The sequence below is a fragment of the Eubalaena glacialis genome, chromosome 2, assembly GCF_028564815.1.
Source record: "Eubalaena glacialis isolate mEubGla1 chromosome 2, mEubGla1.1.hap2.+ XY, whole genome shotgun sequence".
Classification (NCBI taxonomy): Eukaryota; Metazoa; Chordata; class Mammalia; order Artiodactyla; family Balaenidae; genus Eubalaena; species Eubalaena glacialis.
The window spans coordinates 166,218,683-166,234,722 of NC_083717.1; the positions used below are offsets into that span (position 1 = coordinate 166,218,683).

General features: G+C 43.7%; 1 protein-coding gene across 3 annotated transcripts in view; it reads left to right on the forward strand.

The window, feature by feature from the left end:
* Positions 1–16,040, forward strand: part of DCAF4 (DDB1 and CUL4 associated factor 4) — a 34,196-nt gene that overhangs the window by 17,116 nt on the left and 1,040 nt on the right. For 2 of the 3 annotated variants that reach the window (XM_061182708.1, XM_061182710.1), the window contains 7 exons: positions 850–993; positions 1,870–1,919; positions 6,104–6,183; positions 7,268–7,366; positions 7,489–7,586; positions 13,535–13,708; positions 14,067–14,181. In XM_061182708.1, the coding sequence (XP_061038691.1) occupies positions 850–993; positions 1,870–1,919; positions 6,104–6,183; positions 7,268–7,366; positions 7,489–7,586; positions 13,535–13,708; positions 14,067–14,181 (760 nt within the window). The remainder of the gene's footprint in view (positions 1–849; positions 994–1,869; positions 1,920–6,103; positions 6,184–7,267; positions 7,367–7,488; positions 7,587–13,534; positions 13,709–14,066; positions 14,182–16,040) is intronic. The other variant, XM_061182709.1, reaches the window with a different exon arrangement.

Below are 16,040 nucleotides of genomic sequence, written 5' to 3' on the forward strand. Positions count from 1 at the left end.
CCTGCTGCGTAGCATGGCCTGAGCACCTGGTCTCCATGCTTTGTGTGCTGGTGTTTGGAAGACCCTCCCCATGATCCAGAGTTACGATGACTGGATGGCTGGTGTGACCCAGATCAGAGTTTTCAGATCTGACTCTAGTCACTGGTAATGATTCTTCAGGAATATAACTATTCTTGCCGAGTAAACTTGCAAAGTGAGTGTGTTTTCACCAGCACCCAAACCCATGTGTATTTGTGTATATTTATAAATATATTTTAAAAACACATAAACATATAAAGGTTTTGCTTTGAAATAATTATTAACCACATTTTTTAAATGAAAAAAGAAAATCTTAAAAATAACCCACATCCCAGGACCATCTTTTCTGTTGTAATGTTTTTTTCCCCATGCGATGCCTTTCTTTTTACTTGGTGATAATCACAATGCCTATGTAATAGGAATACAATTTTGCTTTCTTCTTTTATCCGTTGGCAGTAATAATTAGCATTTTCCACATTGCTGTGTGGCTTTCATGATGGCCACATGCTCTGTCACCGTGTGGCTCATCTAAACTCCTCTGGGTGGACGTTAGGACTCTCCCAAACCCAGTTCTGAGAGGGGTCACTGTGCAGACTGGCCATGCCCCCTCACTGCCTTTTTTGCTCCTGAACTGTGAGACCAGATGCCTGTCAGCTTTGCCCAGTGATGGCTACACCAAGTAGGGGCAAGTCAGGTCATTCCGCACTTCCTCATGGGTGAGAACCCTCACCTGGTGAAAACACACAGAGCGTGGGGGCTGGGTAGACGGTCTTTTGGCAGACCGCGTGGCTCAGCCTGGGAGGCCACCCACAGTCCGCCTCCCTTCTCCAGGCAGATACCAACAGTGACCGGCTCTTCACCGTGAACGATGTCAAAGTCGGGGGCTCCAAGTACGGCATCATCAACCTGCACGGCCTGAAGACCCCCACGCTCAGGGTGCACATGCATGAAAACCTCTACTTCACCAACCGGAAGGTACGCTGCCCTTCCCTTTAGCCATGGCAGCCTGCTCTGCCATTGGATCCAGGGCACTGCGGTAATTGGCCAAATTCAGAGTAGAGGAGAGAGCTTTGTGAAGAAGGCAGGGTTCGGTTACCTCATTTTCTCAAGGGAAAAAATGGAGTTTTAGATCCTGAGAACTCATAGGGGAAGAAAAGGGCCTCATTAGTTTCTCATCTTGGAAGAGAAATGAATTTACATGGGGGAGGACTTGAAGCAGTGCTGCTTTAATTAAACTGTTGCAGGGACTTCCCTCCAGGAGGGTTAAGTTGATCCAAAGGAGCCCATGCTAAAGCACAGAGTTCCTGGGAGGTGGGCCACAGAGGGCTGGGTGGAGGGAGGGTCCTCCCAATATGTCAGAATATTGTGTCAATCTTCCAGTCAATCGTAGCCAGCACTGAAATTTATGTAAATGTAAGGAGCTTGCTGTCTAGGGGGCAACTTTTAACATTGCAGTGGGTGATGGCTGCATCTGTAAGAAGCTGTGATTTTCTGTTCTGTTGAGACATGAGCCACAAGATGGACACAGGTTGAAAATGGTTTCTGGGTGAAGTGAGGTCCATTGCAGAGAATTCATCCCTGGCCTATACCAGAGGGTATACCAGATGGCCCATGCTGATGATGAAGGACTGAGGCCTGAGGTTTACTTCTTCTGTTTCCCCTTGAGGTTCTGCATGGTGGGGCAGGGAGCTTCCTTGTTCTCAGAATGCTTGTTCCAGCCCCTATTCAAGGAGTGAGACCTGAAGAAAGCAGTCAGTCACATGTCTGTTCTATAAGAAAGTATTTGTCTGTTTCTCTCCATAAGTTGGCATCAAACCAATCTTTCCATCTTGCTGTGTGTTTCCTCACCAGGTGAACGCTGTGAGCTGGGCCTCGCTGAATCACCTGGATTCCCACATTCTGTATCTTTTGGCAGGTGAAGGAAGAGGTTTGGTGGGCCGGCCATGCCCTGATGTAGACCGGGGCATCTGTGGGGTTTGTGAGATGGTGTTTTAGTGTCCAGAGGTCTAGGCCATTCTGCACGAATGTCTCACCTTGTAGGAAAAAGCTGTGCACCTGCTAGAAAACAAGGATTCCCATGGAGCACAGAGAAGTAGCTGAGGTCCTGGAATGATGTCAATGTTACCAGGTGCCAGACACTGTTCTGGAACTTGAGAGTTGGTGCTTTAGCAGAGGAACAAAGCAGAAAGGAACAGTAAAGCCTTGAAAAGGAACCCCAAATCCTCCTGAGGCAGAGGAGGAGGAGCCTCCCAAGGCAGGGAGGCTGAGGACACACACCAGAGAAGGGTGTTCCTTTGACATCGGACTGGGGCTGTGGGCTCTGGGCCTAGGTTCCCTGCCCAGAGATGGCCTTCTTTAGAGCACTCTTCATTCTAGTCTCTTCCTTCCCTTCCCAGAGAGCCATCTGGGCTTTGTAGGAGCACACAGTACAGTGTCAGGGTAGCTGGGATCCCTGGGGTCTCTTGATGATGCAGAGGACAGCTGTCCATCGTGTCCTTCATGGAGTGATATTGTTTGACCCAAAGCCACATGTTAATGAGTCTTGTTGTGGTTCATTTCCATAATAAATGAGTTCGCTCACATAAATGAAACTATGTGACCACTTGTCATACCTAACGCCAGCTTCGGAGTTGTCATAAGGTTAACTAGTTAACGTCTGTGAATACACTTAGCACAGTGCTTGGCCATGTCATGGGTCCTCAACAAATGATGCCTGAATTGGGATCTGTTGGTTTGGGGTTTTTTTTGTTTTGGGGGGGGGGTTTGTTTGTTTGTTATTTTATTTATTTATTTGGCTGCACTGGGTCTTAGTTGTGGCACGTGGGATCTTTTTTTTTTTTAAGTTGCGCATGTGGGCTCTTAGTTGCCGCATGCGGGATCTAGTTCCCTGACCAGGGATCGAACCCAGGTCCCCTGCATTGAGAGCACGGAGTCTTAACCACTGGACCACCAGGGAAGTCCCTCAAAGGGTTTTAAAGCCTAAAGCACGTTAGAGATCTGATTATAACTTTTATGTAAGACAAACACAAAACTGTGTGTGTTCTGTAAATTGAAAGTTTTATGTGGCTTTCATTTGGTGGGGTTTGTGGGGTGACAGGACCACCTGTTACTGTCTTGATCTTACCAGAGGGCAGAAGAGATCAAGCCTTTAAAAGAGAGAAAACAAGAACCTTGCTCTCATTTCTGATCTTCAGACAGTATGGCGTTTATCCATGCTTTGTGAGGATAAAAATCCATATATAGGCATACCTCAGAGATAGACAGATACAGATATAGATATAAAAGTTACGTTTACACTATACTGTAGTCTGTTAAGTGTGCAGTAGCATTATGTTTGAAAAACAATGTACATACCTTAACTTAAAAATACTTTTTTGCTAAAAAATGCTAATCATCTGAGCCGTCAACAAGTCATAATCTTTTTGCAATAGTAACATCAAAGATCACTGGTCACAGATCACCATTAACAAAATAGTAATGAAAAAGTTTGAAATATTGTGAGAATTACCAAAATGTGACACAAAGACACAAAATGAGCAAATGCCACTGGGAAAATAGCACCAGTGGACTTGTTCAACACCAGGTTGCCACAAATCTTCAATTTGAAGGAAAAAAAAAAAAAAAAACCACACTGCGAAGGGCAGCAAAGGAAAGCACAGTAAAAGAAACGAGTGTGGTCTATTGTGGTTTGATCAGCGGCTTGCCCTCTGGTGGTCGTTTCAGGTAATCTTCAGGCTTTTGTGCACCTGATGCTTCTGCTGAAGGTCTTAAACTTTCTCCCTTTACAAAAATGACACATGGTTCAGACCTGCACTCTGCACTTTTCCCCAGAGTGGTGGGAGGTTAGACTGAACTTTTTCTACACTTACCAGGTTCTTCATTGACCTGTGGCCTTTTAAAGGATTAGCTCTGTGATACTGGCTCTGTAAGTGCCATACAAAGATTGAGTGTAACCTGGGTTTCAGCCATAGTAACATGGGTAAGTGCACATGGGTAAGGACTTTCTCCCCACATCCTTGCCCTACAAACGTAGAAGGAAAAGAGATTTATCTCAGAAGGAATTGAGCTGCCCAGATACAGTGTTCTCATTTATAGTTTCAGCAGCCCCTATACTAGAGATATTTAACATGGGGCTTACCACCCAAGGCAACACGATACCCACACATCACACATTCAGATGGTCAAGATCGTTGCCTGATTGCTTGGCAAAGATGTACCTTTTTCAGTGAGGTGTGTGTGTGCATTCCACCAGCATCTATTGGGCATCTAGAATCCCTGTGCAAGGTGCTGGAGCTGGGCACCTCAGCAGGTGGTCAGTCTTTGCAGTCATGTCAATGGGGAATTGTAGGGTGCAGGGATTGGGGTGGCCTTCCTGGAGGTGGTTCCCACATGGGAAGGAGGGCACGGAGCTCCCATTAGAAGAGTGAGAAGAGAGCTTGGCACATTTGGCAGCAGTAAGTGGTTTGGTATCAGTGACGTCTCTGGCTAGGTAGCACCTTGCAAAACCAAATCCTTGGGGCTGTGGGATGCCCCTGGAGGACTGTAGTCATGGATTCATTTCTCATAGCAGTGAGGGTGGTAGGCTGGTGAGGGTGAGACCTCGGATGGGAGGCTGTTGCAAGACTAAAGACCATGGTGGAAAGGATGTGAACTGATGAGCAGGAGTGGAGGAGAGACACGAGTTTAAGAGGCTTAGGACCTAGGCCAGGGAATCTTGGTGATAGGAGAAGGTCCAAGGATGGAACGCCAGGAGAGTGGTTGTGGAGGCCAAGAAGGAGTGTCTAGGTAGAAATTGTGCTGCATGGTCCCGGGTAGGACTGGAAATCCTTCATCAGATTTAGTATTAGGAGCTTACTGGAGATCTTGGGGAGAACATTTCACTGGAAAGGTGAGGGTCTGACCTGGATTTCAGTGGGTTGAAGAGTAAAAGAAAGGCGAGGAAGTGGGGATAAACATAGGCTCCTCTTGAAGCTCTGAAGGGAAAGGGAAAGGAACCAAATCAATCAGAAGACAGTCCGATAGAAAAGCAGGCAAAGGATATAGAGAGGCAGTTCACAGTAAGGGAAACCCAAATAACTATAATCAGATGTAGTTCAGAGAAATGCAAATTGAAAGGAGATATTTTATGCCCATTCAGATAAACACGATTTTTAAGGTCTGATAGTGCCAAGTTTTGGCCTAGGTGGAGAATGGGGGGAAATGCTGGTATAAGTAAACGATACAGCCACTTCAAGTTGGAGATGCGTGTACTTTACAACCCCCCAGTTCCACTCTAGGTATAGCAGTGTTCTCAAATTGTGAGTCATGACCTATCCTATAAACTGTGGCCCAGGAAATCAACTTATTGAGCAGCTTTTTTATTTTTTTTTAATGAAATAGGTTAGAAAATACCAGTTTCATATTTAGTAAGGGTAAATATTTTATGAAACTTTTGTTTCAAATGTTTGTGTGTATATAGCACACTGTGGTGAAAAATGAAATTCTTAACCACAGATGTAAGAAACTGTCTTAGAGAAGCCTCCCATACATGGGAGTGGGAGACAGGAGGACAGGAAGAGAGGCTCATTTCAGCAGCAGAGGGGAAAAAAAAAAGCGAAAACCATCTCAGTGCCCATCAGCAGGAGACTGGATAAATAAATTGTGGTCTGTTCATACAAAGGAATGCTCTGCGGTGAAAACAGATGAACTGGAGTTACAAACATGAATACAGTTGCATCTAGGAGACAATGCAGATTGAGCTGTTGTAGAAGATTCTGTGTGATGCCATTTACATGCGTTTTAAAATCAAACACATAAATGTGTTCTTTATATTGTTCATGGACAAATGTTGTGTAGTGGAAATACTAAGGCCTAGAACTCAGACCAGTTTTAGAATAGCGATTCTCTCTGGGTGGAGGAAAGTTAAAAGGGGGCCTTTAACTGTATCTGTGACATTTTCTTCCTTTTAAAAAATCTGAAACTAAATATGGAAAATGTAAACATGTTAAATGTGGATGATGGGTATTGTACCTTTTTTGAAGGGTACTGATGCCCATTCTCCTCCCAGAGGAGACTTGTACTTGGCTGTCCTTAACGGCTTTTCCAGGCTGTGCCTCATGGGAATTGCAGAGACTCCAGGCTGTGCCACCCTGCTCCCAGCATCATTGTTTGTCAGTAGTCATCCAGGTACAAGGGGTCCTTTTCCTTTGGATAAGGAGGTGCTAAGGGACATCTTTGTCCTCTGCCTCCCAGGAGCTGCAGCCAACAGCAGCATAAGCTCCGTGGTGATGGCTTGGACAGGAGGGGTGGGAACCACGGGCTGGTGAGCCCAAGTTGGAGCTCGCAGGGTGGGGACGGTCTGCAGAGCACCTGGGAGGATTTCTTAAACCTGACCCAGGATTTGTACTAGAAGCATGTGCATCTTTACTTTTTCCCTCCTTTTGGGTCATTTCAGCAGCCGGAACAGTTAAAAGTGTGTGTAACCAGTACAAGAGATGGAAATATTTATTGGGACTGCCTATACAGATAGCCCAGAGAGCATCTGTTAAGCTCCCACTGTATGGCAGGTTCTGTCAGGGATACTTACATTCCGTCTGGCTGAAGGCAGTCCAACTGCCTGGCAGCATTCTGGATATTAAGTTTTCAGTCTTTCAGAGAATTAGGGTCAATTAGACAAGGATCAGGCCTCTGAGAGTGCAGGCTTCAGGCAGACCTGGCATGAATCCCAGCTGTGCCCCTTACCAGTTTGAACAGATCGCTTAAGCTCTCTAAAGTAAATACCTGCCCCCTCAGGTTACGTGGAGGATTAAATGATTTAACGTGCACTTACCCTGGTGCCTGGCATTTCATCATACAGCAAGCTTATGAGGTGGGAGTATATATTATCACCATTTTACAGATGAGGAGACTGAGGCAAAAAGAGGTTCGGAATTTCCCTTACAAAACCAAGAGATGGTGTTAGAAGTCAGGATAGTGGTTCCCTTTAGGGAGGAGTGAGGAGGGTAGTAATTGGGAGGGGACAGGAACGGTACCAGGGTACTAGAATGTTCTATTTCTTAACCTGGGTAGTGGTTACATAGCTATACTTTACATAGTATACATTAAAGTGTATACTATGATTTGTACCCTTAATGTATGTTTTATCAATTTAAAGAAATTATTTTTGAAAAAAGTTTGAGATCACACAGCTGGAATTGAAACCCTCCTATCTGACACCATACTGCCTCCCTGATAGCTGTTAGTCTTTCTAACACTACTACTGTCCCCTCAGCAGGAGACCGGCCTGGCATGCTCTGCAGTTTTCGGATCCCTGGGGCCTGGTCCTGTGCGTGGTCCCTGAACATCCAGGCAAATAACTGCTTTAGTACAGGTGAGCTACGGCTGCCTCCCCAGGTGCCCAGGGTAAAGGATTTCACAGACCCTAAACCCCTGTCCACAGTCCCACTCCCCAGACCTCGAGTGACACTGTCCGCCCATCTCCGTCTCTGTCAGGATTGTCTCGGCGAGTCCTGGTGACCAGCGTGGTGACGGGACACCGGCAGTCATTTGGGACCAGCAGTGACGTCTTGGCCCAGCAGTTTGCTATTACGGTTGGTTGGATTGGGAAGGGCTTGATACAAAGTTTCCCAAGAGTGGACATTTTGCTGGATTGGAATGGGATTCCCCTGTGTGGAATCTAGTCCTCCTCCCTCTTTTACAGGGAGAAAGAGGGCACCAGAAGAGATTAACAGGTTACTTGGTGAATAAGTCGGCGCTGAATGAAATTTGGCTGATCTGGAAAGGCGTGGCTCAGCTGCCTTTAAACAACTTATGAATTGTTAGCAATTCTTGAGTACTTGGATTAGCCAGCAGGACCGTAAAAAAATTTTTTTTTTTTTAATCAGTCATCAATTTTATACGCATCACTGTATACATGTCAATCCCAATCGCCCAATTCAGCACACCACCAGCCCCACCCCACCGCAGTTTTCCCCCCTTGGTGTCCATATGTTTGTTCTCTACATCTGTGTCTCAACTTCTGCCCTGCAACCCGGTTCATCTGTACCATTTTTCTAGGTTCCACATACATGCGTAAATACACGATATTTGTTTTTCTCTTTCTGACTTACTTCACTCTGTATGACAGTCTCTAGATCCATCTACGTCTCAACAAATGACTCAATTTTGTTCCTTTTTATGGCTGAGTAATATTCCATTGTATATATGTACCACAACTTCTTTATTCATTCATCTGTCGATGGGCATTTAGGTTGCTTCCATGACCTGGCTATTGTAAATAGTGCTGCAATGAACATTGGGGTGCATGTGTCTCTTTGAATTACGGTTTTCTCTGGGTATATGCCCAGTAGTGGGATTGCTGGGTCATATAGTAATTCTATTTTTAGTTTTTTAAGGAACCTCCATATTGTTCTCCATAGTGGCTGTATCAATTTACATTCCCACCAACAGTGCAAGAGGGTTCCCTTTTCTCCACACCCTCTCCAGCGTTTGTTGTTTGTAGATTTTCTGATGATGCCCATTCTAACTGGTGTGAGGTGATACCTCATTGTAGTTTTGATTTGCATTTCTCTAATGATTAGTGATGTTGAGCATCTTTTCATGTGCTTCGTGGCCGTCTGTAAGTCTTCTTTGGAGAAATGTCTATTTAGGTCTTCTGCCCATTTTTGGATTGGGGTGTTTGTTTCTTTAATATTGAGCTGAATGAGCTGTTTATATATTTTGGAGATTAATCCTTTGTCCGTTGATTCGTTTGCAAATATTTTCTCCCATTCTGAGGGTTGTCTTTTCGTCTTGTTTATGGTTTCCTTTGCTGTGCAAAAGCTTTGAAGTTTCATTAGGTCCCATTTGTTTATTTTTGTTTTTATTTCCATTACTCTAGGAGGTGGATCAAAAAAGATCTTGCTGTGATTTATGTCAAAGAGTGTTCTTCCTGTTTTCCTCTAGGAGTTTTATAGTGTCCAGTCTTACATTTAGATCTCTAATCCATTTTGAGTTTATTTTTGTGTATGGTGTTAGGGAGTATTCTAATTTCATTCTTTTACACGTAGCTGTCCAGTTTTCCCAGCACCACTTATTGAAGAGACTGTCTTTTCTCCATTGTATATCCTTGCCTCCTTTGTCATAGATGAGTTGACCATAGGTGCGTGGGTTTATCTCTGGGCTTTCTATCTTGTTCCATTGATCTATGTTTCTGTTTTTGTGCCAGTACCATATTGTCTTGATTACTGTAGCTTTGTAGTATAGTCTGAAGTCCTCCAGCTCCGTTTTTTTCCCTCAAGACTGCTTTGGCTATTTGGGGTCTTTTGTGTCTCCATACAAATTTTAAGATGATTTGTTCTAGTTCCGTAAAAAATGTCATTGGTAATTTGATAGGGATTGCATTGAATCTGTAGATTGCTTTGGGTAGTATAGTCATTTTCACAGTGTTGATTCTTCCAATCCAAGAACATGGTATATCTCTCCATCTGTTGGTATCATCTTTAATTTCTTTCATCAGTGTCTTATAGTTTTCTGCATACAGGTCTTTTGTCTCCCTAGGTAGGTTTATTCCTAGGTATTTCATTCTTCTTGTTGCAATGGTAAATGGGAGTGTTTCCATAATTTCTCTTTCAGATTTTTCATCATTAGTGTATAGGAATGCAAGAGATTTCTGTGCATTAATTTTGTATCCTGCAACTTTACCAAATTCATTAATTAGCTCTAGCAGTTTTCTGGTGGCAGTTTTAGGATTCTCTATGTATCTCATGTCATCTGCAGACAGTGACAGTTTTACTTCTTCTTTTCCAATTTGTATTCCTTTTATTTCTTTTTCTTCTCTGATTGCCGTGGCTAGGACTTCCAGAACTATGTTGAATAATAGTGGTGAGAGTGGACATCCTTGTCTCGTTCCTGATCTTAGAGGAAATGCTTTCAGTTTTTCACCGTTGAGAATGATGTTTCCTGTGGGTTTGTCATATATGGCCTTTATTATGTTGAGGTAGGTTCCCTCTATGCCCACTTTCTGGAGAGTTTTTATCATAAATGGGTGTTGAATTTTGTCAAAAGCTTTTTCTGCATTTATTGAGATGATCATATGGTTTTTATTCTTCAATTTGTTAATATGGTGTATCACATTGATTGATTTGCATATATTGAAGAATCCTTGCATCCCTGGGATAAATCCCACTTGATCGTGGTGTATGATCCTTTTAATGTGTTGTTGGATTCTGTTTGCTAGTATTTTGTTGAGGAATTTTGCATCTATATTCATCAGAGATATTGGTCTGTAATTTTCTTTTTTTGTAGTGTCTTTGTCTGGTTTTGGTATCAGGGTGATGGTGGCCTCATAGAATGAGTTTGAGAGTGTTCCTTCCTCTGCAATTTTTTGGAAGAGTTTGAGAAGGATGGGTGTTAGCTCTTCTCTAAATGTTTGATAGAATTCACCTGTGAAGCCATCTGGTCCTGGACTTTTGTTTGTTGGAAGATTTTTAATCACAGTTTCAATTTCATTACTTGTGATTGGTCTGTTCATATTTTCTGTTTCTTCCTGGTTCAGTCTTGGAAGGTTATACCTTTCTAAGAATTTGTCCATTTCTTCCAGGTTGTCCATTTTATTGGCATAGAGTTGCTTGTAGTAGTCTCTTAGGATGCTTTGTATTTCTGCAGTGTCTGTTGTAACTTCTCCTTTTTCATTTCTGATTTTATTGATTTGAGTCCTCTCCCTCTTTTTCTTGATGAGTCTGGCTAATGGCTTATCAATTTTGTTTATCTTCTCAAAGAACCAGCTTTTAGTTTTATTGATCTTTGCTATTGTTTTCTTTGTTTCTATTTCATTTATTTCCGCTCTGATCTTTATGATTTCTTTCCTTCTGCTAACTTTGGGTTTTGTTTGTTCTTCTTTCTCTAGTTTCTTTAGGTGTAAGGTTAGATTGTTTACTTGAGATTTTTCTTGTTTCTTGAGGTAGGCTTGTATAGCTATAAACTTCCCTCTTAGAACTGCTTTTGCTGCATCCCATAGGTTTTGGGTCGTCGTGTTTTCATTGTCATTTTTCTCTAGGTATTTTTTGATTTCTTCAGTGATCTCTTGGTTATTTAGTAACGTATTCTTTAGCCTCCATGTGTTTGTGTTTTTTACGTTTTTTTCCCTGTAATTCATTTCTAATCTCATAGCATTGTGGTCAGAAAAGATGCTTGATATGATTTCAATTTTCTTGAATTTACTGAGGCTTGATTTGTGACCCAGGATGTGATCTATCCTGGAGAATGTTCTGTGCGCACTTGAGAAGAACGTGTAATCTGTTTTTGGATGGAATGTCCTATAAATATCAATTAAATCTATCTGGTCTATTGTGTCATTTAAAGCTTCTGTTTCCTTATTTATTTTCATTTTGGATGATCTGTCCATTGGTGTAAGTGAGGTGTTAAAGTCCCCCACTATTATTGTGTTACTGTCGATTTCCTCTTTTATAGCTGTTAGCAGTTGCCTTATGTATTGAGGTGCTCCTATGTTGGGTGCATATATATTTATAATTGTTATATCTTCTTCTTGGATTGATCCCTTGATCATTATGTAGTGTCCTTCCTTGTCTCTTGTAACATTCTTTATTTTAAAGTCTATTTTATCTGATATGAGTATAGCTACTCCAGCTTTCTTTTGATTTCCATTTGCATGGAATCTTTTTCCATCCCCTCACTTTCAGTCTGTATGTGTCCCTAGGTCTAAAGTGGGTCTCTTGTAGACAGCATATATATGGGTCTTGTTTTTGTATCCATTCAGCAAGCCTGTGTCTTTTGGTTGGAGCATTTAATCCATTCACGTTTAAGGTAATTATCGATATGTATGTTCCTATCACCATTTTCTTAATTGTTTCGGGTTTGTTTTTGTAGGTCCTTTTCTTCTCTTGTGTTTCCCACTTAGAGAAGTTCCTTTAGCATTTGTTGTAGAGCTGGTTTGGTGGTGCTGAATTCTCTTAGCTTTTGCTTGTCTGTAAAGCTTTTGATTTCTCCATCAAATCTAAATGAGATCCTTGATGGGTAGAGTAATCTTGGTTGTAGGTTCTTCCCTTTCATCACTTTAAGTATATCATGCCACTCCCTTCTGGCTTGTAGAGTTTCTGCTGAGAAATCAGCTGTTAACCTTATGGGAGTTCCCTTGTATGTTATTTGTCGTTTTTCCCTTGCTGCTTTCAATAATTTTTCTTTGTCTTTAATTTTTGCCAATTTGATTACTATGTGTCTCGGCGTGTTTCTCCTTGGGTTTATCCTGTATGGGACTCTCTGCGCTTCCTGGACTTGGGTGGCTATTTCCCTTCCCATGTTAGGGAAGTTTTTGACTATAATCTCTTCAAATATTTTCTCTGGTCCTTTCTCTCTCTCTTCTCCTTCTGGGACCCCTATAATGCGAATATTGTTGCATTTCATCTTGTCCCAGAGGTCTCTTAGGCTGTCTTCATTTCTTTTCATTCTTTTTTCTTTATTCTGTTCCGCAGCAGTGAATTCCACCATTCTGTCTTCCAGGTCACTTATCCGTTCTTCTGCCTCAGTTATTCTGCTATTGATTCCTTCTAGTGTAGTTTTCATTTCAGTTATTCTATTGGTCATCTCTGTTTGTTTGTTCTTTAATTCTTCTAGGTCTTTGTTAATCATTTCTTGCATCTTCTCGATCTTTGCCTCCATTCTTATTCCGAGGTCCTGGATCATCTTCACTATCATTATTCTGAATTCTTTTTCTGGAAGGTTGCCTATCTCCACTTCATTTAGTTGTTTTTCTGGGTTTTTTTCTTGTTCCTTCATCTGGTATATAGCCCTCTGCCTTTTCATCTTGTCTATCTTTCTGTAAATGTGGTTTTTATTCCACAGGCTGCAGGGTTGTAGTTTTTCTTGCTTCTGCTGTCTGCCCTCTGGTGGTTGAGGCTATCTAAGAGGCTTGATGGGAGGCTCTGGTGGTGGGTACAGCTGACTCAAAATTTTTTAATGTATAAATTAACTATGTCCCAATTCATAACACTTTTATCTGCAGCTGTCAAGTTACACATTTTATAAATTTAAAAATCAAAATTCTAGTCATTACTACGTTTCAAAGACTTGACCTGTAGAAAATGCCACCTTTCTTTAAAAGTGTGGAAGATGTGCCAACCTGCTTTGGGCATAAGCACAGAATTCATTATTCAGGTTTCTTCAGCCATCTTCTCACTCAGTTTGGGACCCCATGTCTTACCTGGATTTCTGATCTCTCTTACTCCACTCTCATCACCCAGCTTCTAATGACCTGGGAGGAGTGAGGGCGCACCCTCACTTCACAGGGAGGGGTTCAGGGTGAGGCCTTAGGGGCCAGTTGCAGCCAGCGGGGAGGACACTGGAGGGACACATGGTGTCCAGTTCTTGACCCTTTGATAAGGAACCCTTCCATCTCCACTGAGGCTCAAACCCTAACCAGCCTGCTTCACACATACCTCTGACCTAGGGGCTGGGATAGGGGAGGGGAGGCAGGGTTGTATTCTGGAGGGCACACCCCTCCCAGCCTCGGGAGGGAGGTACTGAGCAGGCCCTCTTTCTGCAGGCTCCTTTGCTGTTTAATGGCTGTCGTTCCGGCGAAATCTTTGCCATTGATCTGCGTTGTCGAAATCAGGGCAAGGGCTGGAAAGCCACCCGCCTGTTCCACGACTCAGCAGTTACCTCTGTGCAAATTCTGCAAGAAGAGCAATGCCTGATGGCATCTGACATGGCTGGAACGGTACGGGTACCAGTGACTTTCTCCAGCCGCTGGAGCTGGCTCTGGGTCGGGGGAGGGGCTCTGCAGGAGAGACTCTGACGTCAGACAGCGGCAGGGGAAAGGCATCTGGAGACCATGTGAGTTGTGAGTTGTGCGGGGCAGCTGCTTTGCTGCCCGCTGGGAGCCCAATCTGGTCTAAACAGACGTGAAACTGGTCATGGTGCTTTTGATGGACTCTGTGGCTCGGGGGTTTGAGACGTATTTTTCTAACTTGAAGAGGTCTTTGGAGACCACCTCGCCCTCTCTGGCTTTCGTGCCTGGGGTTCACCAGTGTACCTGTTGGACCCTCCCTAACCGCCCCTTGTGCTTCTCCCCACAGATCAAGCTGTGGGACCTGAGGACCACTAAGTGTATTAGGCAGTACGAAGGGCACGTGAACGAGTATGCCCACCTGCCCCTGCACGTGCATGAGGAAGAAGGAATCGTGGTGGCAGGTATCTGGGGAGGAGGAGATCCATACCATCGAACGCTGTCCCTTAGGACCACCAGCAGCTTAAGCAGATAAGGGAGAAATTTCTCTAAAACAAAACCGAATAAAGGGGATTTTGGACAGTTGGGGTCAGGGAGTTAAGATGGGATGTAGAGTTGGACATCAGTAAGCAACAGTTTAAACACTCACCAGGTGGATAGCCCTGTGTCCCCACGTGACTGGGCAAATGTCACTTCAGTTACAGGTGAGTGAGGAGCAATAAAACATAGTGGCTTAGGAGACCTGGGTGTGGAGTTTAAGTCTATTCACCAGGTCAGCATTCAGTGTGACCCTCAATCCCATCGTGCAGCTGTCCTGTGGAAAAGCTTGGGCTCCCTGTTCTTTGTGCTCCCGTTTCCACCAGAGGATGCTAAGAAAAGAGATGGAGGTCATTGTAAAGGAACCTGGTTCCTTTAACACCACTGCTGTGAACCCATGATTTGTAGAATAGAAGCAGAGCTTTCTAGCACCAAACCCCCTTGAAAGGAGTTAACAAGTTGATCACAGATTATATGATTATTTGGCAGTTTGACAAACGAAATAGTAGGCCCTTGGCATTAAGGAATATGTTTCCAGTCTTCACAGATGTCAAATTTTCTAATATTCCTACGGAAAGTATTTATTTGCTATGAAACTTTCTGTGGCTAAGAAGCATCACTTTGCTAGAACTTTCTTAGACTTATTTACTACTGTCACCACCACCAGCAATTAGCTTCCTTGAGTCTGTTTTCCACAAATTTTCATCTCCAGAGAGTTTCTGTGTTCTGGACAGTAGAAAAGATATGAGCCTTGTTGAGAGGCAGATGTGGGGAGTGGGCTGGCTGCAGTAATCCTTGAACTGTACAACCTGAATGACCCCACACCTAAGGTCATACAGTCAACTCAGATGGTCAAAAGCACACTAAAATCCGTGATGCCTAAGGTCTGCCCTTCTCCCCCTGAAGATCTCCAGTAGCACATATTGCCTATCTGAGCTGCGGTAACCAGTGGTGTCAGGTGTCAGATTCCTCTCAACTATGAACCCTGAAAGACTATGAAGTCTTGTGAACTGAACCATTGAACCAGAAAATACTCTGGGGAGAGTTGTCACCTGATTTGTCCCCAGGATGTAATGAAGTTATGAGATCTTCCTGGTTACTCTCTCATAAAAAGGAAATCAGCTGCATGTCATCTAGAACAGGTGGCCTGGGCTCCCTCTTGAATAGCCCTTGTCACCAAGAAAAGCAGAATGGGCCACCTGATAGCCAAGATGCCCCGTGAACACCCCAGGGCGTCACAGCCCACCAGTGCATCTTGTCACTTTGAACACCTGCAATCAGTGGTTCTAGAGCACCAGGGCGACCTGTAACTTTAATTTTCTTTTTATTATTCATTCATTCATTCACTCATTTATTTATGGCTGCGTTGGGTCTTCGTTGCTGTGCACGGGCTTTCTCTAGTTGCGGCGAGCGGGGGCTACTCTTCATTGCGGTGCGTGGGCTTCTCATTGCGGTGGCTTCTCTTGTTGCAGAGCATGGGCTCTAGGCGCGCGGGCTTCAGTAGTTGTAGCAGGCTCAGTAGTTGTGGCGCATGGGCTTAGCTGCTCCACGGCATGTGGGATCTTCCCGGACCAGGGCTTGAACCCGTGTCCCCTGCATTGGCAGGTGGATTCTTAACCAGTGCACCACCAGGGAAGTCCTGTAACTTTAATTTTCAAAAGGGACATCTTATCAGTAGAAATAATTTCCATTTGTGAGTTTGTTTGGCTCACATGAAATCACCTTTAGCCCTTAGGAATCCTAGAAGCCAGGGCCACAGGTACACAGGCTCTCTGCATTCTCTCAC